General features: G+C 38.9%; 1 protein-coding gene and 1 long non-coding RNA gene across 6 annotated transcripts in view; one reads left to right on the top strand and one right to left on the bottom strand.

Moving 5' to 3' along the window:
- Nucleotides 1-26152, bottom strand: part of KIFAP3 (kinesin associated protein 3) — a 129253-nt gene that overhangs the window by 91119 nt on the left and 11982 nt on the right. For 3 of the 5 annotated variants that reach the window (XM_057494977.1, XM_057494975.1, XM_036900896.2), the window contains exons 2-8: nucleotides 12765-12896; nucleotides 8266-8420; nucleotides 5651-5706; nucleotides 4997-5138; nucleotides 4086-4185; nucleotides 2909-3033; nucleotides 653-751 (exon numbers count right to left, since the gene is read on the bottom strand). In XM_057494977.1, coding sequence (XP_057350960.1) covers nucleotides 653-751; nucleotides 2909-3033; nucleotides 4086-4185; nucleotides 4997-5138; nucleotides 5651-5706; nucleotides 8266-8420; nucleotides 12765-12896 — 809 coding nt within the window. Of the gene's footprint in view, nucleotides 1-652; nucleotides 752-2908; nucleotides 3034-4085; nucleotides 4186-4996; nucleotides 5139-5650; nucleotides 5707-8265; nucleotides 8421-12764; nucleotides 12897-14181; nucleotides 14278-20013; nucleotides 20129-26152 lie in introns of all 5 variants that reach the window. The other 2 variants (XM_057494976.1, XM_036900906.2) reach the window with 2 other exon arrangements.
- On the top strand, nucleotides 8337-9427 carry LOC130681674 (uncharacterized). Its single transcript, XR_008994910.1, has 2 exons — nucleotides 8337-8460; nucleotides 8992-9427. It is a non-coding gene; the product is annotated as an uncharacterized LOC130681674 (long non-coding RNA).

Genomic DNA, 26152 nt, shown 5'->3' with positions numbered 1-26152 from the left:
CCACCACATGGTAACTGTAGAGGAGAAGGATGTGTGAACTAACCTTAGTGTGGTGAGCATTTTGTAAGACATACATATATCAAATCACCACATTGTACACAAAATCAACAGTCAACGGCAAAGCAGGATCTGACTGTACATTTAAAAGCCCCACTTGATTCTCAGGAACTTTTATAAGATTTTACATCTCATCAGTGACTGAGAACTCATTATTAAACTGTTAAATCTCTCAATAAACCCCAGGAAGAAGAGATTATTTTTTACTAAGTAAGAGAAATATTTTGAAAAAGTTTACATCAATTTCCTAGGAAAACTACAAAATAAGTCACTGTATAAGTACATTAGATTTGAGAGACAAGATTCTTCTTATTGAAAAGGTCACACATTGGACTAAAAGTACTCTCCTAGTAAACAAATTATAGTAAATAAATAAGTGTATGTACATTTAAGAGCTGAATCGGGCCTTTTGGTGGAAAAATAGGACAGAGAAATTTTTGAAGTATCCATGCTAATGATGGAAGAATTTGTAGCATATTAAGATTTAGAGAACTTCAATTACTGTTATTAGCTTTACCAATCTGACATAAAAATGGAACAAAATAAACATCAAGTAAGCACTTTGCTGCTTTTCTCACTGCTTAGGAGGTCATACCTCGTAAGAGCTGTTCCTGTTTCACCACAAGCCCCTGGTATTTTTTAAAGGTTTTTTCATAATCTTTTCTCAAGCTTTGGTTTTCAGGGTCTTCATCAAGTGAACAACTTAAGTTAAGGATCATCAATACTCAATAAAGCAAATAAAACCTACGGAAAAATAGTATGAAGAGGAACACTATTAAATTTTATGTGTAATGTTATCCAGTTATTTTCTCTACCCAATAGTTTAACTAAAATACTCTTCTCTGCACCATAATTGTGTTATAACAGAACTTCTTAACCAAGGGTTCAAGGATGTGCTTGGAGACAATGGGTGAACATGTCTGGACTTCACAAAGTACTTGAATTCCCAGAAATGGCATTCAAATACTTTATGCATGTGTACAAGTCTTTAACTTTCCACAGATTACCAAGTGTGTCCACGAACCACAAAAATTACTACCTTAAAGTACGATTTAGTTAATAAGAATATTGAATTCCACTTCAGGCAAATGCCCAGAAAATTCAAAGGATGTGGATTAGATCTAAAGCTTTTTAGCATTTCTTCAGACTAGATGCCAAAAGAGAAATATCCCAAAGTCGGAGGTAAACAAAATTTTAAAATTATATCTGTGGCACCAAACAGTCCCTTGGACACCTGCAGATTTACCCAGTTACTTCAGCCTGACTTCAGGATCCCCAAACACTTAGAAACAGCCCCCTTGTTGAATGCTACTTGCATCAAAACACAAGGAAATTAAGACTTAATTAAAACAGTAACACTTTAGGAGAAATGGCCAAAATTCTGATAGGTCATTTTTATATTCCTGCAATTATCATAATTCATTGATTCTAAAGACACATTTCCCCCATATCTTATTGTCTCTAGAATTTGGATTATCTTATAATCCATGATGTGGGAGAGCTGAATTGGAAATAGTGGTTCAAAAACAATGGCGCATCTTACAGTCCATGCTGACTAGTATTTGTGGGACTGTGGTATGTCCTACAACGTTAGCTCCTGTCAGCAAACAGTTCACAAAGTACACTGACTGCTGAGGCCCTTCAGTGCCTCCCTCCATGCCCTCCAGCTTAAATGAACTTGAGGTACATTCAGGAGAACTGGGACTCCAGAAATAATCTAAAGTCTCCAGAATTAGAGAGCTGCCCATGTAGTTTAAATCAGGACCAATCTAGATTATCAGATGCTCATAACACACACAGAAAATTTCTAAACCTGGAACGATCCTAATTAATTCAAGTCAAAGCCTCTCTGTGTGAGGGTGCATTTTTATAGTGTCTTAGGGGTTCCATGAAGGGAGGTAGAAACATATGATACTGTGCACAATGGGAAAGATATTTACTTTTCAAAAAAGATAAGCAAAAAATTGGGTTCAAATTAAAGTTACCAGTATGGCTTGTTGATCTGCAAAACATGTCATATGAGGACAGGTATGAATAAGCTGGGGCCCTCAAGCTAGAATTAAGCTGTAGAGGCAACATGATAAATATCTTCAAATATAAGAAGTATGATGTTGAAGAACATATTCTTATTCTATACTGCTTCACTATGCAAGATTAGATCCAAGGAATAGAAAGGAATAGAAGTTACTGGGAAATGGACTTTGTTTAGCACACTAAGCAAAAGAACATAATAATAAACAGAATGCCAAACCACAGAATGAGGTAAATCAATAAACAGTGACACTGTAAGAGACTGAATAACCCATTTGTAAGGGAAGTTGTAGAAAACATTCTTTCAGTGAAAGGTTAAAACAGTTAATTTTTAAAGTCCCTTTCTTTTAAGGTTCACATATAAATTTTCAGGCCCCTCAAATTTATATGTATTAATAATTTTTCTACTTAATTAGAAAATAAAATTTTACACTTTATTCATCACCAAAATAACACTCATTCCAATCAAAGTTACCTTATTACACAGATAGACCCACATAAGCAACAGTAGTGAGCCAGACCTCAGGGAACCAAAGGACATCAGGGGATACAGTGACGCAGCCATTTGGAGACTTACCAGTTCAGTTATCTGGGACCATTATTCCACTATTATCTGCTCCCTCTCTTATCAACTAACACAAGTTGCAAAGGGATAAAAAATTTATGACAAACAATATCCAGTCTGATAGTTTCAATCTTCATTTGAACCTTCAATACATGCTTGCATTTATCCGAATGTGAATAGCAAAACAAACAAAAACAAAAAACCGTCCCACCCATCCAAAACTCATAGGAACAGGCAACGACTCTAAAAGGATATCAGCTTTCTTCTTCTTAGAAAGTTCTTCTTGCCAAAGCTCATGTCTTTTTAATTCATGATCAATGATATTCATGCACAGAGCTCCAATTTTATAGTGAGTGATAAGTCCATGAAACTGAGAAAAGCTTTAAAAAAGAGATTTTAGTACGTATTTAAAGGAACACATTTTAGGTAAACACTGGTATAAACAGTGTAGAAAATAAATTTGATATACATATTTTAAAAAATGAACACAGCCACAGTAGACTAGAAGACTTGCAATTGTGAGATTGTAAATCTATTTTAACATACTGCCTTTACCTGAAATGAAATTATTTTTAAGTTAGAAATTAAATAAAATATTTCTTGGTAATTAACCAACACTTTAACATTCAGATACTCTCAAAATAAATTTTCAAACTATCATCTAATGAAACTACTATTATTGAATAAAATTGACACCAGTGAATAAACCAGTATAAAATATTAGTAACTGGGTTTTGGATGTTTTCTTGACAATTCATTCATCCAAGTATTTATTTGCTAATGCTGGCAGATTTTTAGAATAGAGGAAAGCAATTCTCTAAGAATTGGCTGGAAACCAATTCATAGTATTCTCAATAAACAAAGAAAAATAAGAAATGGCTGGAAACCAATTCATAGTATCTCAATAAACATCCTTCTAAAAATGTATGTATATAAATAATATATATGGATACATAATGGGTATGTGTTATATCCGTTATACACACATATATACACATGTGTATGTATAAACAGTAACACTTACTGGCACTTACTCTGGGTCAGGCTTTTTTCTAAAAACTATCTGAAGAGGCACTACTATTCCTATTCACAATTTTCAGGTGAAGAAACTGACACACAGAGAAATTAAGTAATGTAGCCAAGGTGCCATAGCCTATAAAATGGCAGGACTTGGATTCAAACCCAGTCTCCTTCCAGAGCCCATGCTCTAAACCTCTATTTCGTTACACTCTCCCACCATGTGTGTACATGCATGGTGAGCAAAGACTGAGTAAAAGAACAGCAAAGGGTGGGGAATGGGAGACGGCATGGGGCCCAGAGACAACGCGGTAGACACACGAAGACCGAGCAGACCAGGACCCACAAGGCACCCCAGAGCCACAGACGGACACAAAGACAGAGGGTACTTTCATTTCCTAGCTCCTGTACTTACCTGGAGAAGCAAAAAAAGACATAAATTATGTTTGTAGCTAACTCAACACTTTGCTTCCAGTCTTCTCTCAGGACTCTTGCTAGAGCACCCAGGGCGGTCTCTACAGAGAAAGGACATTCAAAAGTGACCGTTCACCTCGCCTCTGGTACAGGTTTAAAATGTCTACTTATCAATAAATAACAAAGCCAAGACACAACTGGGACAGAAAAGTGGGATGTGTCTTTCCAAGCTACAAAGCACTGCGCAGCCTCCAACGAGAAGTCTGACAACACAAAAAAAGGTATCTTTCTCAAGTGACAGAAATCAAGGTAACAATGACATCTTTCATATTTTATTTTGGGCAAAAGTACAATCAGGAAACTATGAATTTAATATAACTTTATAGTGGTATTAGGAGAAAAAATGGTTTTAAAAGCTTTGTATCTTCTTTTTACCACCTAACCTAGCACTTCTAATGAAAAGAAAGCAAAGAGCTGGCATCAAATTCAATCTAAATGAAATTATATGTATCTTTTTCAGTATTGAAAGAAAACTATTATTATAATTCAAACTAATTTAATAAAAGCTATATATGTATGTGTGCAAATATCTCATCTGATATTGTATCCTAACTGAAAGAAAAATGTCTCCCAGAGTAGAATAGAGCACCATTAATGCTCTTTTTTCCTTGTTTAAATTAAATTACTTATGAATTATCTAGAGAATATTTAAATGTCACCATCTCATGTTAAGAAATCTGAGTAAGAATGAAGGTAATAAAGAGCTGGAAAATAAGTGAATTCCTAAACTAGTTTTCTCCTCTACCGTGATAAATTTAAAAATCATATTTCACAATAATTTTTCTATTTATATATAAGATATTTACAGATATAAGATACAGATATCTGTCGTTATTTATAGAAATCAGTCACCATTCAAAAGTAGTTCTTCCAAGTTATCAGGATTTCGAGCAAGCTGTAGGATCAAGGCAGAACCCCGAACCTTGTCAGGAATATCTTCATACAGTAATTCTATGTATTCATCCATGTCATTAATGTTAGCAACTTCATCAATCTGAAAGGCAGAAAGAAGAAGAAAGTTCTCCAAAACAGCAATGCTCAACAAAGCCACTGTCAAAGGAATGATATTACATGATCAATATACTGCCCTTTATAATAACAAATTTCAAAGGACTCATAGTAGCCAATCAGACCTTTGGGCACTAGGATCCCAACACAAAGTAGTTGTAAACCACAGGATAAAGTAAGATGTACGCAAGCTCTAATATTAGTTTATCAACATAAAGTATCAAGTGCAATGGAAAATAATGTGTATCTACTTCAATGGATTGGACAATATTTCAAACCATATTGTAATAAGAGTATTTAAAACATTTCAAAACTTACATATCAAAATAAATTATGCCTAAAAAACACATCCAATAATTTTTGCCCATATTAAACAACAATATTCTACCTATATCGGGAATTTCTAAGTTCAATCATTGTTAATGTGTTTGTATGAATTACTGACAGCAAAAGGCAACACCTTACAATCAGTTCTGTGAGGTCAGAAGGCGATCTTACCTCCATCCCTTCAAAAGGAGGTGGATCTTTAGGCTTGCTTGATTTTTCTTTTTTTTCTGTAAAAAGATATTTTTTCAGTGAGGAAAAGTGTTTTTAAGGGTTTCTTGGTAATTTTATTTTCAGTAGGTTTGTCTAATTCTCGCTAATGCTGGTGATCTTAAAACTGAATAGTTTACAAATAATTTTCTCAAAGTATATAAAAAAAGCTTATCTATAGTCCTTCTTTTCTGCTGAGGTTATCAAGGAGAGTATAAATTAATAAAATCTATAAATAGTCCGAAAGTTGTGTTAGGCAGCAATTTTAACTTTCTCCTTGGTTAACTTTTTGGAGTATGTATAGCCAGGCTGGCTGACAAGAAGCAAAGTAGCTTATTTTAAGTTTTCTCTCTTCTCTAATTCAAATTTAAGGTGAGAACAGGAAATTCAAAAGTACAAAGAAATATTAATGAGTAACAGGAAAACTAAAATGAAAATCAACAAAAATGGAAAAGAAACAACTTGGGTAAAATTAGAAACTAAAAGAATAGTTGCTAATTGATTTTTTTAAACAAATAACATCAGAATCATAAATTAAAAGGCAAGTACTTAATATCTGTGTTAATTTAATCCTCATTTGTTCCCAAATAAAAAGGCATCCAAAGGTGCTGAACAGAACCTTGAGCTAGTTTTTATACCAAAGTACTTGAATCATAACAGAATTTCATTTTCTAACAAAAAATTATCAAAATCACTGCACTGATATGGGTCAAAACCTGAACAATGCAGGTATTTTAAATTAAATTCAAGTAGTATCAAATGTTGATTCTATAATTAGCAAACATGTTTTCACATATAATACAGGAATAATTAACTCTGCTTGTTTTCACAAGTCAGTGGCCATTCTAGGTATGGTTATGTTTTCTCAACAGTTGGATTTTGCCTCAAACCAATAATTTACTGTAACAGTGGTTTTAATTAAGCAAAGGAAAAAAATCACTTCAAGTAAATGAATTACATAATATCAAGTAAGTATTATTGTTTTGTTTTGATCACTTTTAAGGCAAGGTTTCTAGCTTTGAAATAGTGAATACCAAGTAATAAGGAAGGAAAAATGGAATAGTTAAAAAAATTAACTAATATACAGTATAGAATTTCATATATGTCTTCAAACAATAATATCTATACAGAGAAATATTGACTTGAGTTCATTTATCCATGTATGATGACATAAAATTTCCTCCTATTCCTCTGATTTCTGAGGAGGTAGATGAGAAGAGTTTTCATTAGCTTATAGATATTCTACTACAAATGTCTTTGGAATTATACTAATCTGGCATTAGGGATGATCAATGTTAACTACAGTACACAATCCAGATTAAGAACACAGACATGTTAAAGGAGTACAGGGTTTACTGTGTTCACTTTGAACTTACTCCACCTACTAAAGATGTTCTCTCTCATCACTTATAGACATCTGACCAGCAATATTCTGTCATATAAGATATTTAGTAAGGATCCTATTAACATTTTCCTTACAGCACTCATTATTGATAATTAACAGTGTACACTGACTGCTATTTGGAAGCAATCAAGTTCAAAATGCTTATTTTTGCTTTTAAATAAATGTACAGCCATTCAATTCTTCAACAAATATATATCAATCATATAATGAATATTAGGTACCATATTCAGGGCTAATAAAAGGTACATATTAGGCACAAGGCATTTATTTACTGTGGATGGAGAGAGAAGACTGATTAATTTGAAAAAAGTCCAAACAAATGTTCTCTCTCATTTGTTTTCCACTTAGTTCAATCAAAAATTAAGTATTTATGAGTTATTTCAAGGGCACCATATTTTAGAATGCAGCAATGGTAAAAGACAGATAAGTAAACTCAATAAATATGATGAAATGGAATAAATGATCACCCAGTAATCTGAGATGACTTCCCATGTACATATCTTTACTTTTACGTTGTTTCATCTTTGGCTTAGCTGATGTGAAAATGTCTCCTATAATAATCGGTTGCCTGGCTGTGGTACTTCAATGACCTTGTCCTTTAGCAGATAACTGAAGACGGAGGAACGGCAGTGATGGAGGTGTCGGGGAGCGAAAAGGGAACCTTTTCCTAAGAAAGATTCCTGAAGCTTGTATTCTTAGGATAGTCAAAAACATACATTTTAACATTTCAATACTTAAGTAATCCATTCAAACGATAAAGTAAATGTCAAAAGAAATTCAGAAAATATAAATCTAGTTGGGATAGAGAAAATAGGTTTTCTGCCCCAAATTCTTTTATTATTCTACAATTAAAATTGGTATGACAGACACTTGATTCTTTATTCCTTATTTCAGTGTGTGTGTGTGTGCAGAATATATAAATATTATTATATATATTACACACATATGTATTATATATACACACACACAGTATAAACAGAAGCAAGTCATTTTATGATGAAACACTGATATAAACCCTGGCATCAGTGAGCTGATGTGCCTGCTTTCCCCTCTGTTCATTCACTTACAGCAGGGGCAAACAAACAAAACAAAAACCACCATTCTGACGTCAAAAGCACCAACTGTGGTCGGATGACTCTGGCTTTGCTCTCGGAGTCAGAGCGGTGCCACTTGCCTTTTCCTGACAATGAGTCGCGCCGGTTCTGCAGATAGTACAACAGCTGCTCCACCTCACTGAGCTTCGAGGGATGAATGAGCTTACACTCCTCCACCACCTTCCGGGCCAGGGAGCTTATGTCGGTGTTGGCATTGAGACTCTTGAGACGAATGCTGCAAGCACATCAGAACACCCAACTCAGGCACCACGGAGGTAAGCGGTGACTTAATACTTTTTAATAACTTACAAAGCATGTAAATGTCCCTGACACAGACTCTTTCAGTAAAATATAATAAAGTATTAGATAGAATCAGGATTTGAAAAATGCAAAGCAATGATTTCCTTTGAGCTGGACAAACGAGATAATAAAAGGAACATAAAATCTCTACAACTCTTCCAGGCAGACAGCATGCTCAAAAGTCTTGTTTTAAAACAATCTTTCTGATGTAATATAAAATGTCTTTAGCCACTGTTGGATGTGAGAATCCGTACTGCCAGACACGAAACATTTTCTCGACCATACTCACAATCACCTAGGTTTTTTTCAGTTAGGAACAAGACACAGTATTGTTATTTTGGGATTCAATTATTCTGGTGGAAATTACACTGAAGGCAAAAGGAAAACACAAAGGAATGCATTTGAAGACCTATACTAGAAATTCTGAGGAACAAATGAATGCATTTTATATATATTAGTACATTAAAAAAAATAATAAAACAGCTTCTTCCTCCTTTGTAATTTAGTTCAGTTGATACACTGGAAACTCAGTAAGGAAAGGCTGTTCAGAGTCTGGAAAAAATCGCCCATTTACACGGATTCATGGCACCAGAGAGTCGCGGAGACACAGAGTCAGACTCCCCAGTGACAAAGGTCTCTGAGGCAGACACACTCATGCAAGGCTTAACTGTGAAAACAGAAACCTAAGAAAGCAGCTGTGTGGAATTATTTCTTGTTGAAGACGCCACTTTTCGGCGAGACATCAAGGCATCAGAGGGCAGGACAGCCCTGTATTCAGTACCCGTGAGTCACTATCCAAATGGAGATGATCTCCCCTGAAGTCGGTCGATTAGTAATTTACATAAGATGTCCAGCTGCACAGTCATCCCCAAACTCGGACCTCCTGGGCTTCTACAGGTCACCTAATATAACAGCCTGTAATAAATTCCTTTTATGCCTAAATTTGCTCAAGCAGCTTCTAATGTTTGCAACAAGAATCCCAGCAACACTCTCTCCTTTTATTTTAATTTTCCTTTAATTTGACTGTTGATGTTCCTACTTTTATGTCTTTTAAACTGTTGATTATATTTTTGTATACTTTCAGCTGCATATCAGAAGGCAGAGATAGACAGGAAAGGCCATTCAGAAAAAAACTCTCAAAAGACCTGTTTGATTTTCACAAAGAACTGGGAAATCTTATTAGTTTTCATAAACCTGATGGAGATGAGGCTCAACAGAGCTCCATAAGCACGTATTTAAAAATTTTTTCACTAGTTCTTTTTAGAGCAGGCTTAGGTTTACAGAAAAATTGTGCAGAAAGTACATGTTCCCATACAAGCCTGCATTGCCCCCAATACAGTTTCTCTTATTATTTGCATCTTGCATTAGAGGTACCTTTGCTATAATCGATGAACCAGTATCACTACATTAACTAAGTCCACAGTTTACATTAGGGCTCATTCCCCATGTGGTTTGGCTCTATGGCCTTTGATAAATGCCTCGTGCCATGTGCCCAGCATTACAGTGGCCTACAGAATAGTTCTCCTGCCCTGAAAGTGCCCTGGGCTCTGCCTATTCTCCCGCCCCCTCCTTGAACTCCTGGCAACCTCTAGCACTTTTACTTTAGTTTTGCCTTTTCTGAAACGTCATATAGTCAGAATCACACAGTATGTGGCTTTTCCAGTCCAGCTTCTTTCACTTAATGAGATGCATTTAGGGTCCTCCATGTCTTGTCACGGGTTGATGGCTGTTTTCTTTTCAGCACTGAATAATACTTGGCTTGTTTACCCATCTGCCTACTGAAGGGTATCTTGACTGCTTCCAATTGTTGACAATTATAAATAGAGCTATTATAATGTACAGGTCTTTGTGTGAATGTAAGTTTTCAACTCAGGTGAACACCTAGGAGCACGACTACTGGAGCACATGGTGGCTGATACTCAGTTCTGGGAGACACTGTCAAGCGGCCCTCCTGACTGGCTACAGCATTTCATGTTCCCACCAGCAGCAAACGTGTCCCTCCTGCCCCACGTCCTCGCCAGCACTGCCTGTGGTCAGTGTTTGGGATTTTACCCACCTCATAGGGGCACAGTGGCATCCTGGTTTAATAAATCAGATGGTCCTGCCTTTCTTATATCTGCTTTCTACCAACATTTGTATTGGGAGTCTGATTCATCTTCTCTACATCTAAGGTGATAGATAGGTTTTCTTTTAGCATGTAGGTCTTTCTCCTAAATGTTCCCTTACATAAAAGACACAAAACAGGTAGGGCTAGAATTTTTAGAAAATGTCAGATGTATGTCTTTGATTATTCCCATAACCAAAAAACAGAATCTTCATTAAACAGCCCATGCCTATTAAGAACACCAAAAACTCCTAAGAAAAATACCCATATTATTTTTGGAACATAACCATCAGTTTCTCATAAAGAAATCTTCAGAAACCCACAAAGTTGAAGATGGGCTTACACATCCTTTTGCCCAGTAAGGGAGGATGAAACACAAGTCTTCTGGATTCGGGCCATAGCACTGACTACCCCAATTTAATGGCCATTTCACTTCATACCTACCTCAATCTACAAGCGTTCCCCTCAAAACCTGCACCACAGCTGTGGCCACTGACAAGTCCTTTTCGACTATCAGCAAACCACATGCTCCTTCTCCCACAGTAAGCTCCTCTTCCAATCTCGTGCAGCCAGGGCCGAGCATCCCATGGCTGAGTTACTCAGGTTTCTCCCTTACTGATGTTTGAGTCCACTTACTATGGTCACTGTCAGTAGTGACTCTTTCCAGGTGGCTGATGCTCTAGGGAACATATCCCTTGTCTAGGAAGCCTGCAGATTTTCAAACAATAACCACTTCTCATTGAATTCTAGTTGAGTAAGGCTACTGACTGCATTCTTAAGCTAAAACCTAAACTTCTCACCTGAAATGCGGATGTCTGAGGTTCTAAGGCAAAGTCCCTGATCTGCTAGCTTTTCTTTGGAAATCAAATTAGTAAGATCTCGAGACTTTCGTATGTTCCCAAAATGTACAAAGTTCAGGCAGCAATCACAACCACACAAATGGAAGAGAGAAAATGTGAGAGAAGATGGAAGTGTGACATGTGGGATAGCATCTAAGTGTACGTGTGTGCGCACATGCACGTCTCTTTCATCTAGTGGACTATCCACGGACTCAGTTATTCTTAATGAATTACCTGTGTGATTTAGTCTCCTAACCCAAAGGAGACAGATTAAAGAGCTTAATAAGACACCAGGCAGCTTCTCTTTTCAGGTTGCTATACACCAAGTTTCCCAATTAGAGCACTATTAATATTGGGGGCCAAATCATTCTTTGTAGGCAGCTATGTGCACACAGGATGTTTAGCAGCACCCTGGCCTCTAGCCACTAGATGACAACAGCACCCTCTTGTATGACAACCAAAACTAACTCCAGAATTCCCAAATACCCCCTGGGGGGAATGTCACTGCCAGCTGGCAACCACTGAGACATACATTAAGGGCCAGTGCTTTTCAGTGTGTTAAGCACAGTTGCATGAACTCCCAGCATCTTCAATACAGGCATTTCACCAAAACTCTACAGTTACTTTTACCTAGTTCCCAAAACATTTTCTTGAGGGGGAAAATACCAGGTGATCTCAAACCTTCTCCACTTCCACAAAATTATGGAAAGAAGAAAAGATCATCACAAGTTCAACTGTAGACTAATGAAAATTCTGGCTCCCAGGAGGCTCCTGAGAATATTATGAAGTGAAAGGAAAGAGTGTAGGATATTGAGAGAACTAATAAGGTCAGTTCACTGAGTCAGAAAGTGCTTGTTTTTTTACTAACACCTTTCAGAGGACTGGATTTTTAAGAGATGAACTCAAGGTGCATGCTCCATTTGGGAATTTTGGAAGTTAGACCACTTTCTTCAATTCCAAAGAAGAAAGAACACAGGATACCCTAAATAAATTTCCTAAATTAAGCTAAAAAGTTGCACATAAACCTATCTTTTATAATTGACTTCACAAGTTGTACTAGTTTATATTCTATTATATGCATTTACAATGGGATAAATCAGAAATGGCCTTTTTCAGTAGGTTCCCATTATGTTTATAGAAGCATAATTTTCTCTGGAGTAAATATACTTCATATTTATAGTCTCTGCATTAATATAATCTCTGCCTCACTGAGATGAAGTGTGTCTAGAATGCCATAATCATTTATCATCTAGGCAGATTTAAATACTATCACATTTCTACAAAGTTTGTATAAGGTTTACTAATTTCAAAATTTGCACAAATGAAGAAAACTTACATTTTTTGGCATTCCTTTCGCTCCCCCAACATGGGATCCCCCATTTCTCCAAGAATCGTAGCTTCCACTTCATATTGAACAATCAGCGCCTTTTCTGACGGATGTACATCAATATTTCCTCCTTTAACTTTCCTATAATATAAAATAGGCTTAGGTAGATTAAAAACTCACAAATGTTCATGGCATTTATCTGGTTTCTAGTTCCAAGAACATGTGGGCTAGATTAATATATGCATTTAAATATCAGATTTACTCTTGACTGGGGCCAAGAAATACTTTTCCTCTTAACTCTGTAAACTGTACTATACACAGAATTCTTGGTCATGAAGGAAATACCTTTATAAATAGGAAAAAATCCAGTTACCCAAATAATTATGCATAAGAGCAAGTGACTGAAACAATTAGGATGGTTTTGGAGAGAATAACCTCAACCAAAAGAAAGCAATTTAAAATCAAAGGCAGCAGCTCCTGATTTGTATTTTAAAAAGTCAACCTCCGCAATAATGCACTAACTGGATTTAAAGTGTTTTTGAATCTCTGAGAAGGCACACTTCACAGTGATATAAACACACGCCTTCCATGACCACAGGTGATGACTGCCACCTTCAGGCACAGCGCTCTTGGCTCCTGAAGCACATCGTGACACTTCTGGATGTCACGAGGTGGGTACCACCACGGTCTCCGAAGCTGATGACAAATGCTAACGTTATGTTCCACACGGATCACCAATGGTCCACAGAAATAAAAAGTCAACCCATAGTTTTTCATTGAACAAGTACTTCTGTTAAAGGGATTTACTGCAGCTTCCTGTTCAAGATGGTGACATGCAGGATCCTGAACCAACCTCCTTCCACACACCAAATCTATGGGTGCATTTGGGCAATTTCCTCTGCAAAAACACAGTGTCATCAGCAGTGTCCACAGAAGGTAGCCGAGTGACTCCTGCACCTGGGTGGCACATTACACCATAAACCCCACCCCTAGCATGGTGACCCCGAGTTGGGAGGGAACTCACTGACCCAAGCCTCGAGCTGAGCAGTAAAAGGGTCTGAACCCCACATGCGGCACCCAAAGTTCATGACCTGCACCTGAGAGAAAGCCAGGTGTTCCAAAGCACCCAGCTCTGAAAGCCAACAGGGCCCATGGCCATGAAGCCCACAAGACAGGAAGAGAGGAAGTTCTTCACGGCTCGCGTGGGCAGACGCACCAGCCAGGGCCCAGGCAGGGCTGACTCAAGAGCAGCCAGACTTGGTGTGAAAGAGGATTATTTGCTCATCTTCAAGGTTTGGCCTCTGGGGCCGGCATCTAATCGAACCACCTGTGGGACTAGAGAGACAGTCTTCAAAGACCTAGGAGCCACTTTTCACTCTCCTGCTGCGCTCCAGCTCACCAGTAGCTTCTAGAAAAGAGCACGTACCCACGTCTGGCACCCCAACTTTAGGCTGCTGCTCAGGGCTCCCTCTAAGTCACCTGGCTTCGGTGGTTCAGGGCTCATGCTCCCAGCTCCCAGGGACTGTAACAAATGAAGAGCTCTTATCCAGCTGCCGTCCCCAGAGAACAACAGAGAGGCCACAGACTGAGGCATCCCATCTTTCCATGCAATAGGTCTACTGGCTTATCTCCATAGCTGTGACCTAAGAGGCAGGCCTCTCATTAAATACACATCTGAGGGCTCACTGTAATTCTCTCCAGGGACCCAGGATGGCAGACACCACAGTTCACTTGCCCTCTGCCACCTTCCAGCATGCCAGCATCTCCTGGAGGGGAGATTGCACACTTGTCTGGTGCCCCAGTGTCTGTGGCTGCCACCAGTGGATACCCCTTGATTGCCTGTCTCTGGCGGCCAGTGGGGCTTGTGATCACGAGCTCAAAGGGACATCAGCAAAGGAAGACATGGTTCTTGAAAGGGTATCTCGATACGACCCTCCTTAGCCCAGAATGACTCAGGAGACACAGGCCCACGCAAGAGATTTTATTATCTGAAAGAGAGAGTGGCTGTCCTAGAGAGGGCGGTCGGGGGTGGGGAGAGGGAGAGAGGAAGAAAGAGAGAGAGAGAGGGAGAGAGAGAGAGAAGGAGAGAGAGCAGGGAGAGCAGGGGGACGACAGAGAGACAGAGACAGAGAGAGGGCAGCAGCGTGATGTCTTTTATTGTGGCGGATCCGCCCAGCCTGTTGCCTTGGGGAAGGGTTGGGATGTTTAGAGATAAGGCAGGGGAAACCGAGGGGAGCCCAGGCATAATTCTCACCGGCTTATGTGCTTGGAACCATGGGGTAAATGGAGGATAAATTACTATATTCTTACATTCCTCCCTTTTCTGTTTTATAAGTGGTAGAGGATGTGGGAAGGGGTGAAGGTTAGTCTTCAGTAACTGCTTCCTGCTGATTAGGGGCGATGAAGTTCATTTTTGTATTGATGAGCCCTTGGTCTGCAGTGGCGATGACATGTTCCAGGTTCAATAAGGATCATCGTCTTTGGAGAGGGGTTGGGCATCCTGTAATATAAGCTGTTTAAAGGTTTGGTTAGAAATTTTCTGCATTTGGGCCGATTGCTATGTTTACATAGGGTGGCTGAATTAATAGCATTTTTGGGGGGACATATGTGTAGGCAGCAAAGCAATCTGTAGAGCAAAGGGAATCCTTGATGGTGCAATCTGTTGGACAGTCTGAAAGAGAAGAAAGGGCTGGCATTGGGAAGATGGGTCTGGTGAGAGAGTAAGTGTTGAGACCAGGGTTAACTATCCTGAAGCATGACGCATGGCAGTTGTAAGGGAGGTCTTAGGACTCCGTGCGGGCAGAAACTTCTTCAGTGATGAGTGGAAGCGGAGATGAGCAGCGCGAAATGCGGAGAGTAAGAGGTCCCGTCAGGGTGGGGGTGTAGGAACCCGTGGGAGATTCGGTGGGAGGGGAATAAGGGGAGACAAACGGCTTAAGGTGGGAGTTGTGTATCCGATGGGGAAGACCCTGGAGTTTAACTGCAGTTGGCGTGGAAAGGATTACTGTGTATGGTCTTTGCCATTTGGGAGTGAGGGATGGTGTTGCTTGGTGTTCGGAATGGGCATGGTTTGGAGAAGTTTTTTCCTGTCTACGGTAATGGCCTTGTAGTGCGGGGAGAGCTGAACTCCCAGGTATGTGACCTGAGCAGCAGACAGCTGAACTTTGGGGGGTGAAACTTGAAAGCTGTGTTCTGAGAGAAAGTTTGAAAGGAGAATAGTATCCTGTTGAGAGGTTTGTAGGGAGGGACTGCACGGGAGATCATCTACATATTGAAGGAGGGTGGAGCTCGAGAGAGTAAGGGATTTGAGGTCTTGTGTTAGAGCCTGTCCAAAAAGGTGGGGACTATCTCTAAAGCCTTGGGGAAGGACTTGTTAAGTGTTCTCTGAATATTAAAAATTAACTTAAGATAAGGAATTTCCTGCCTTGATTTTTCTCTGGGATACCGGCGTCTTGGTCTGGGAGCATATCAAAAGGCTGCCTGCTCAGCTCCCAAGGTGGGCTGAGGTATTGTCTATTTGCTAAAGAATCCTGCCTTTTACCATTCCGTCTACAGCGGGTCTGCAGTTAGTTGCTCAGTTTGCAAAATTACCTTGTCAGATCTGGAGAAGGAAAGACAGCACAGGGGCCTGGGCCTTTTAGTATGCTAAAGTGAATCTGATACACGATTACAAATGATTAGCATAATAAAACGTGTGCTACTCTTCTTTATCTCGGGAACATTAACTGATCTCACTGAAGAATGATTTTAGAGCTTTTCAACAGTTTTAGTGGGGGTGGGGGGGTTCCTAGGATGTAGTTACATTGCTCTGACTGCAAATATCCTGCCTTGCTTTCTCCAGAGGCCCTCACCCCACTCTGTCTCCCCTCTACAGATGAGACCCTAGCTGCTGCTAGGGAAAAGGGGTGATGACCACTCTGGCTGCTTCATGCTGAGAGGGGGCGCAGTAAAGGGTGCAGCTAGGTCTCCATTACTGGTCAGTTGAGAGGGCCTTGGAAGGTTGGCGCTTCTATTCTGGGTTTCATTTCTATTACTATTTGCAGTTTTGTGGCTTCTAGGCAAATAAAACAAATTGTGTTATTAGGTTAAGTAGCAACATCTGGAGTTGGATTTTCCATTCCGGAAGGACAAACTTGACGAGATTAAGAATGCATGGCTGAATATGAGAACTAGAAATATGAAGAGTCTAACTGAGAATCATAGCCAGGTATCATGGGGAAACTAGAATTCTGGATCAAGTTTACATCTCAATGACTAGTATTAGGATTTAGTATAGATAAGATTGCATTATTGAAACAATACTTTTCTCTTAAATCACCCTTATTTTTATTAGAAGTAACCAGGTTAAGAAAATAATTAACAGTTGGCTTGATTATTTGCGTAAGTGCAGCAAGAAGAGTAATTGATTACATGGGATCTTTTAAATGTGCTTTGCTGGAACTTTTTGTAAGGAATTTCAGATTGAACTTTTAAGGGCTTCTTGAGGCCAGAAAGCCAAGCCAGACTTGCCATCAGGTTGTGCCTGCAGTACCTGTAGATTTGGGTGAATTCCTCTGTTCTTGAGGTTCCCACACCTGCCAGGAAGTGAACTTCCTTACTCACCTGGTAAGGCTGCTGTGAACCCAGTAAGCAAGGTACCAGGGGCTTTGTTGGCTTTATAAAGTCAATCTTAGTTCCTTAAAGCTGTCTGTTCATATCTGAGTTTACACACGTGTCTCTCAGGTATGACGTTCCAGTCAAAGCCTTGGTAGTATAACCTGTGTTTTTAATTGGTCCTCTTACAAGGAAAGCAGATTCTTATTGAACTTGTGCAAATAAACATACTGCCATGAAATATAAAAATAGTCACTGAGAGTTTTTAAATTCTGGAGGGATCAGGTAGAGAGAAAGATAAAGTTTCAATTCTGCTTATAAAGGCAGTCATTTACTAAACTGTTGTCAGCTTAAGAGAAAAAGCTTAAAACACTTTATCAACAACATTTGAAACAAAAAGCCACAAAATTATATTCCTTAGTTTACTTAATCCTATGTAACTAATACCTGTTATGCTGATATCTAGTTTTTTACTAGTTTAAGAGTAATAAAACAGTAAGTATAGATGACAAAAGACTTACAAATGACAATGGTTAAAGATCTGATGAGAGCTTACTGTAAGACAGTTGTCATAAGGAAATTTGCCTATGAAACCCCTAGACAATGCACCACCTGCCTTGTCTAGGGGTTATTTCTGTAACACAGAACATTCAGTAACAAAGTTTAGCATCATTCCCTGTGACAGTGCTTTCCAGGTAATTAAGCAGGTAATTATATATCAGATAAATAAGCCAAATTAGCCAAATACTTTCTCCAATGAGAAAAAATTCCTCTGACATGTTCCAGGGGCCCTCTGGAAAATATCAGAGTTAATTAGAGGTAAAAGCACCTTTTTGCATTTGATTTTGGGAAGCTGTTAAAAGTTTTAAGGCACTTGCTTAAATAGTCACTCACATTAGACAAAGCTACACTTCACTTTAAGCATTTTTCCTTGAAAGATTTAACAGATACCATCAACTTAAATGACTTTAGGTAAACTTAGGCAGCTGATAACCATGAGGACATGTCTATTCGGTTCAACTTAAATTAGCATTAATGCTTAATAACTTCTATTAGAATTTTCTGGAAATTTTAGAATGCCCAATTCTTACAAGTGCTTGTCTTTAAATCAATTTTTATTAATACCATCTGGAGGTAGAAAAATATTTTTCATTTACACACTTAGACATACAAATATACAGATTGAGACATAATGATACAGTGAGAGGACAGAGCTCCTGGCATGAGCCAGGAGGGGACAAGAGAGCCTGTGGTGGTGCATTGTCTAGGGGTTTCATAGGTAGTTGAGGATATTTGGGAACATGGAAAAAGCTTAGGGGTGTGGACTTTAAGGCAAGTAGTAGGTGTTTAGGATTGCAGGGGAGACAGAGAGAGCCTGGTTGGGAGGTAGGAGAAAGCCTGGATATATGGGATCTCTTTCCATTTGCCCATGCGCTCATTAAGTTGTATAAGTCACGGAGAATTTTAGGATCTAACGAGCCATTTGGGGGCCATTTAGACTGATTGTCCAAGGGATATTGTGGCCAGATCTCATTACAGTAGCAAAAAGGTTTGAGGTCTGGAGTGAGGTGGAGGGGCTTTAGATTATTGAGTAACCACCCCAGCGGTGAATCTGCAGGAACAGAGGGGCCAGATCCCATGGTGAGAACGAGACCATTCAGAAGTCGCTGAGGCATCCCTGAGCGATTGAGAAGGTCATGGAGAAGACCAGGCACAGTGAGGGGGTCGTCACCACCTCTAACTGCAGGGTCGAGGCAAAAATGCCAGGGAGGCTCAGTACCTGGTACCAGGAGTTTACAAGTAGAGTAGAAATGTAGATAAAGGGAGACCGGGCCTCAGTGGATGAGGATTGTCACCATGGGAAGGCAGAGAAGGGTCGACTATGGGGATCAACCGTGACTCTGAAAGTCGTGGTTGGGGGTGGTGCCCCTGTCCCAAGAGGAGCCCTTGGGGGTGCCGGACTCTCCACGGTCACTTCCCAGGTTCCAAAGGGACATTTAAGTCGACCATGAAGGGGAGACTCACCAAATCGAAGGCCGGTGTTGGGTGAGAAGACGAGCGACCGGGGAAATGGACGGTGAGCCTGTGGAGGAGGATCGGGCAGTGAGGGTTCCCACAGCAGCTCAGGTTCCCGGAGGAAGAGCAAAGTCAATGGGAGAGCTTCATCCGAGTCACGGCACCAATGAAAGGATATCTCGCCGCGACCCTCCTTACCCAGAACGACTCAGGAGACACGGGCCCACGCAAGAGACTTAATTATCTGAAGGAGAGAGTAGCTGCCCCAGAGGGGGGTGGGGAGAGGGGGAGAGAGAGAGAAAGAGAGAGAGAGAGAGAGAGAGAGAGCGAGCACAGGGAGAGCAGGGGGACAGAGAGACAGAGAGACAGAGACAAAGAGAGAGAGAGGGCAGCAGCGTGGTGCCTTTTATTGTGGCGGATCCGCTCGGCCTGTTGCTTTGGGGGAGGGTTGGGATGTTTAGAGATAAGGCGGGGTAAGCCCAGGCAAGCCCTGGCATAATTCTCACTGGCTTATGTGCTTGGGACCATGGGGTAAATGGAGGATAATTACTATATTCTTACAGTTCTTAACTGGCTATCACCCTAGGCTCAGCACAGAGGGAGCAGAGAGATGCACATCTCTTCCCCCCAAGGAGGTATATTTCCATACTTTTAAGAAGATGTTGCTTGAAGGTCTGGCTCTCATCAGCTTTAATGTAGCTGCTGACTGACATCCTCCCCTTTAGGACACTCACAGGTCTTGGCACCCCCAACTATAGGAGCCACTAAAAAATAAAGTAGGCCACTTAGACAGTCGCAAAGGTCTGAGAGACAAGTAAGCACTAAGGCGGGGCTGAACAAGCAGGTTCCTCTCCTACACGACCCACTCCGTCAAGACTGGGGGAGGTGGCTGTTTTATCTAATGCACAGAAACCAAAACTGAAGAAACAGCAGTAGTTCAAAATAAAAAAACAACATAAAAACTCACAAAAAGACCTTAGTGAAATGGAGGTGAGTGCTCTGCCTGATAAGGAGTTCGAAGTAATTGTCACAAAGATGCTCACTGAGCTCAGAAGAAGGGATGAGCCAAGCTGAGAATTTCAACAAAGAAATACAGACTATAAGCAAGCATCAAATAGAAGTCACAGAACTGAAAAATCTAAAACCGAACTGAAAAATACAATACAGGGGCTCAATCACAGACTAGAAGAAGCAGAGGACAGGGTCAGCGACCTCAAAGACAGGGCAGAGGACCTGACCTAATCAGAGGAGCAAAGAGAAAAAAGAATGAAACAGAGTGAAGACAGCTTAAGAAACTTTTGGGCCAACATCAAGCTGACCGGCGTTTGCATTACAGGAGACTCAGCAGGAGGAGGGAGAGAGAGGACAGGAAACTTACCTGAAGAACAACACCTGACAGATTCCCTACCTGAGGACGCTGACAGGTATCCAGACGCCAAAGCCCAGACGCTTCCAAATGAATGAACCCAAAGAGCTCCACGTGATAATTGAGAGCCAAAGTTAAAGACAGGGACAGAGTCACAAAAGCAGCAAGAGAAAAACAACTGAAGCACAAGGCAGCCCCCTAAAACTACTATGGCAGGCTTTTCAACAGAAACGCTGCAGGCAGGAGGGACTGGGACAAGACTTTCAAAGTGCTCAAAGGAAAAACCACCCAACAAGAATACTCAACCCAGGACACTGTCACACGGAATGGAGGGAGGGTTTTCTGGACAAGCAAAGACAGAACACCACCAGGCCGGACTCACAGAAAGGCTGGAGGGATTGCCTTCAAGTTGAACTAAAGGATGTTATTCAGTAACATAGTGATTCTCACTGGAAAACTTTATACTAAAATCCGGATTAATTTTGTAGAAGTGGTGGGTTACTCACTTATAAAGCTGATATGAAGATTAAAGGACAGAGGTGATCAAAATAATTAGCTAAAATACCTTAAGGAATATACAAGATAGGAAAATGTAAATTGTGACATCAAAAAGGTAAAACATGGGGGTGGCGGTAAAACTGCAGAGCTTTAGAATGCATTCAATCTTAAGTTGTTATAAACTTAAAATAGACTTATAAATGTAAACTGTTTTATACAAACTTCACAGTAACCACAAAGCAAAAAACTGTATCAAATACACAAAAGACAAGAGAAAATGGACCTAATATGCTACTAGAGAAAATCGTCAAATCATAAATGAATAGAGAGAAGGGAACAGAAGAATTACAGAACAGCCAGAAAACAATGAAGAAAATGGCAGTAAGTACCTATCTATCAATAATTACTTTCAATGTAATTGGAATAAATTATCCAATCAAAAGAAAGAGTGGCTGGGTGTATGAAAAAATAAGACCTACCTATATACTGCCTACAAGAGACCTACTTCAGATGTAAGGACACACAGACTGAAAGTAAAAGGATGGAAAACTGATTCCATGCAGACGGGAAACAAAAGAAAGGGAGGGTAGCTCTATGAATATTGGACAAGAAAGACTTTTTTAAATGGAGATTGTAATAAGAGACTAAGAAGGTCACTAAACTATATAAAGGGGCCATTCCAACAAGAGGAGATACCATTTATAAGTATTTATGCACCCAGTGGAGGAGCATCTAAATATGTAAAGAAAATACTACCAGACTTAAAAGTAGGCATAAACAGGAACACAATAATAGCAGGGGCTTTAATATCCCCACTTTCATCAATGGATAGAACATCCAAACAGAAAATTAATAAGGAAACACTGGCCTTAAATAACACACAGGCTGGATGGACTTAACAGACATAAGCATAATATTTATATAACAGTAACTGTTCCAATCAAGAGGAACAGTTACATATTGTTCTCAAGTGCACATGTTCTCTGATCAAAGGACAGAACATCTATCCTAACATAAGGATAGATCTTATGTTAGGCTGCAAAACAAGTCTTAATATTTTTAAGAAGATTAAAATTATATCAATTTAATTATATAATTAAATTATAAGATTGTCCTATTACAATATGAAAACTAGACATAAATTATAAGAAAACTGAAAAATATGTGGAGATAAAACATGCAAAGAAGAAAAATCAAAAGAAAAATTTTTTAAATACCTTGAGACAAATGAAAATGGAAATACAATCCTAAAGCATACAGCAAAAGCAGTTTTAAAAGTAAAGTTCATAAACATAAATGCCTACATCAAGAAAGAATAAAGATCTCATATAAACAATCTTTACCCTTCAAGGAAGTAGAAAAGAATAAATGTGGCCCAAAGTTAGCAGAAGAAAGAAAATAACAAAGATCAGAGTGGAAATAAATAGGCACTAAAAAGACAACAGAAAAGATCAGTGAAACTAAGAGCTGGTTCTTTGAAAAAATAAACAAAACTGATAAACCTTTAGCTAGACTCACCAAGAAAAAGGAGAAGGGACTCAAATCAGAAATGGAAGAGGAGACTTTACTGGCCATCCTGCCTAAAGCAATCTACAGATTCAATGCAATCCCTATCACAATACCATTAGCATTCTTCAACAAACTAGAACAAATAGTTCTAAAATTCATATGGAACCACAAAAGACCCCAAATAGCCAAAGCAATCCTGAGAAGGAAAAACAGAGCAGGGGGGATTACTCTCCCTAACTTCAAGCTCTACTACAAAGCCACAGTAATCAAAACAATTGGGTACTGGCACAAGAACAGACCCACAGATCAATGGAACAGAACAGAGAACCCAGATATAAACCCACACATACATGGCAAATTAATATACGATAATGGAGCCATGGATATACAATGGGGAAATGACGGTCTTCACCTGGTGTTGGCAAAACTGGACAGCTATTTATAAGAGAATGAAACTGGATTATTGTCTAACTCCATACACAAAAGTAAACTCAAAATGGATCAAAGACCTGAACATAAGTCATGAAACCATAAAACCCATAGAAGAAAATATGGGCAAAAATCTCTTGACTATAAACAAGAGCAACTTTTTCCTGAACACATCTCCTCAGGCAAGGGAAACAAAAGCAAAAAATGAACAAATGGGACTACATCAAACTAAAAAGCTTCTGTACATTGAAGGACACCATCAGTAAAACAAAAAGGCATCCTACAGTATGGGGGAATATATTCGTAAATGACATGTCCAATAAGGGACTAACATCCAAAATACATAAAGAACTCATATACCTCAACACCCACAAAGCAAATAATCCAATTTAAAAAATGGGTACAGGATCTGAACAGACACTTCTCCAAAGAAAAATTCAGATGGCCAACAGGCACATGAAAAGATGCTCCACATCGCTAATTATCAGGGAAATGCAAATTAAAACCACAATGGGATATCACCTCACACCAGTTAGGATCGCCACCATCCAAAAGACAAGGAACAACAAATGCTGGTGAGGTTGTGGAGAAAGGGAAACCCTCCTACACTGCTGGTGGGAATGTAAATTAGTTCAACCATTGTGGAAAGCAGTATGGAGGTTTCTCAAAAATCTAAAAATAGAAATACCATTTGACCCGGGAATTCCACTCCTAGGAATTTACCCTAAGAATGCAGCAGCCCAGTTTGAAAAAGACATATGCACCCCTATGTTTATCACAGCACTATTTACAATAGCCAAGAAATGAAAGCAACCTAAGTGTCCATCAGTAGATGAATGGATAAAGAAAATGTGGTATATATACTCAATGGAATATTATTCAGCCATAAGAAGAAAACAAATTCTACCATTTGCAGCATCATGGATGGAGCTAGAGTGTATTATGCTCAGTGAAATAAACCAGGTGGAGAAAGACAAGTATCAAATGATTTCACTCATTTTGTGGAGCATAACAATGAAGCAAAACTGAAGGAACAAAACAGCAGCAGACTCACACTTCAAGAAGGGACTAACAGTTACTAAAGGAAAAGGGGTTGGGGAGGGAGGGAAAAGGGGATCAAGAGCATTATAATTAACACACACAATATAGGTAGGTCACAGGGAAGGCAATGTAATGATTCTCTAGCATCTTACTATGCTGATGGACGGGGATTGCAATGGAGTAGGGGTGGACTTGATAATATGGATGAATGTTGAAACCACAGTGTTGCTCATGTGAAACCATAAGACTGTATATCAATGATAGCTTAATTTTTTTTAAAGTAGGCAGTAAAAAAAAATTACCAGTGGTGCAAAAAAAAGAAAGAAAAAGAAAATGCACTTATGCTTGGGAAATGAACAAAAAGGTACTGAGTAAATGGACACAAGGACTCCAATTTACTCTAAATGGTTTAGAAAGAGCTTTCTAGAGAATATAAAGCAAATGGGACAAAACATAAATAGTTTATGAATGAGGATGAAGGGTATGTGAGAATTCCTTAATAGTCTTACAATTTTTCTGTAAGATTGAGACACATCTCAAAGTAAAACAAAAAATTAGACTGTGAAAAAAAGAGACTTTACCACTGATACCAAGAAATACAAAGGATCACAAGAGACTACTATTAGCAATAATACACCAACACATTTAACAACCTAGAAGAAATGGATAAATTCCTAGAAACATACAACTTACAAAGACTGAATCATGAAGGAACAGAAAATCTGACCAGAAAAATTACTAGTAAGGAGATTGAATCAGTAATCAAAAACTTCCCAACAAATGAAAGTCCAGATCCAACAGCTTCACTGGTTAATCCTAACAAACATTTAAAGAATACCAATCATTCTCAACTCTTCCAAAAAATACAAGAGAAGGGAATACTTATAAACTCATTTTACAAGGCCAGCATTACCCTGATACCAAAACCAGATATCTCTGATTAATATCTCTGATGAACACAGATGCAAAATCCTCAACAAAATACTAGCAAACCAAATTCTACATTGTATTAAAAGGATCATATATAATCATCAAGTGGAATTTATTCCAGGTATGCAGGGATGACTCAACAAATGCAAATCAATCAATGTGATACACTACATTAACTACATGAAGGATAAAAGTCATATGGTCATCTCAATAGATACAAAAAAAAGCATTTGATAAAATTCAATATCCATTTATGATAAAAACTCTCAACAAAGTGGGTACAGAGGGAACATACCTCAACATAATAAAGACCATATATGGCAAACCCACAGCTAATATCATACTCAACAGTGAAAAACTTAAAGCATTTCCTCAAAGATAAGGAACAAGGCAGGATGCCCACTCTAATCACATCTAGTCAACATAGTGCTAGAAGTCCTAGCCAGGGTAATTATACAAGAAAAAGAAAAGGTGCCCACAGGCATTGGAATAAAAGGCATCCATTGGAAAGGAAGAAGTAAATCTGTCTCTATTTGCAAGTGACATAAAACTATATATAGAAAACCCTACAGGCTTCACCAAAAATCTATTGGAAATAATGAGCAAATTCAGTAAATTTACAGGACACAAAGTCAACATACAAAAATCATTTGCATTTCTATATACTAACAACAATCAGAAAGAGAAATTAAAACAATCCCACTTACAAATACATTAAAAAGAACAAAACACAAAAATGTTAACTAAGGAGGTGAAAGACCTGTACACTGAAAAATTTAAGACACTGATGAAAGAAACTGACGAACACAGAAATAAATGGAAAAATTTTAATGAAAAGATTTTCAAACAAAAAGGAAGATCTGTTTTCACAGATTAGAAGAATCAATACTGTTAAAATGTCCACACTGCCCAAAGCAATGTACAAATTCAATGCAATCGCCGTCAAAATACCAATGGCTAAAAAGCTTCTGTACAGCAAAGGACACCATCAGTAAAACAAAAAGGCATCCTGCAG

Source organism: Manis pentadactyla, chromosome 19 (genome assembly GCF_030020395.1).
Source record: "Manis pentadactyla isolate mManPen7 chromosome 19, mManPen7.hap1, whole genome shotgun sequence".
NCBI lineage: Eukaryota > Metazoa > Chordata > Mammalia > Pholidota > Manidae > Manis > Manis pentadactyla.
Note: the sequence above shows the minus strand (reverse complement) of the source record. Positions and strands in the feature narration are given on the sequence as shown.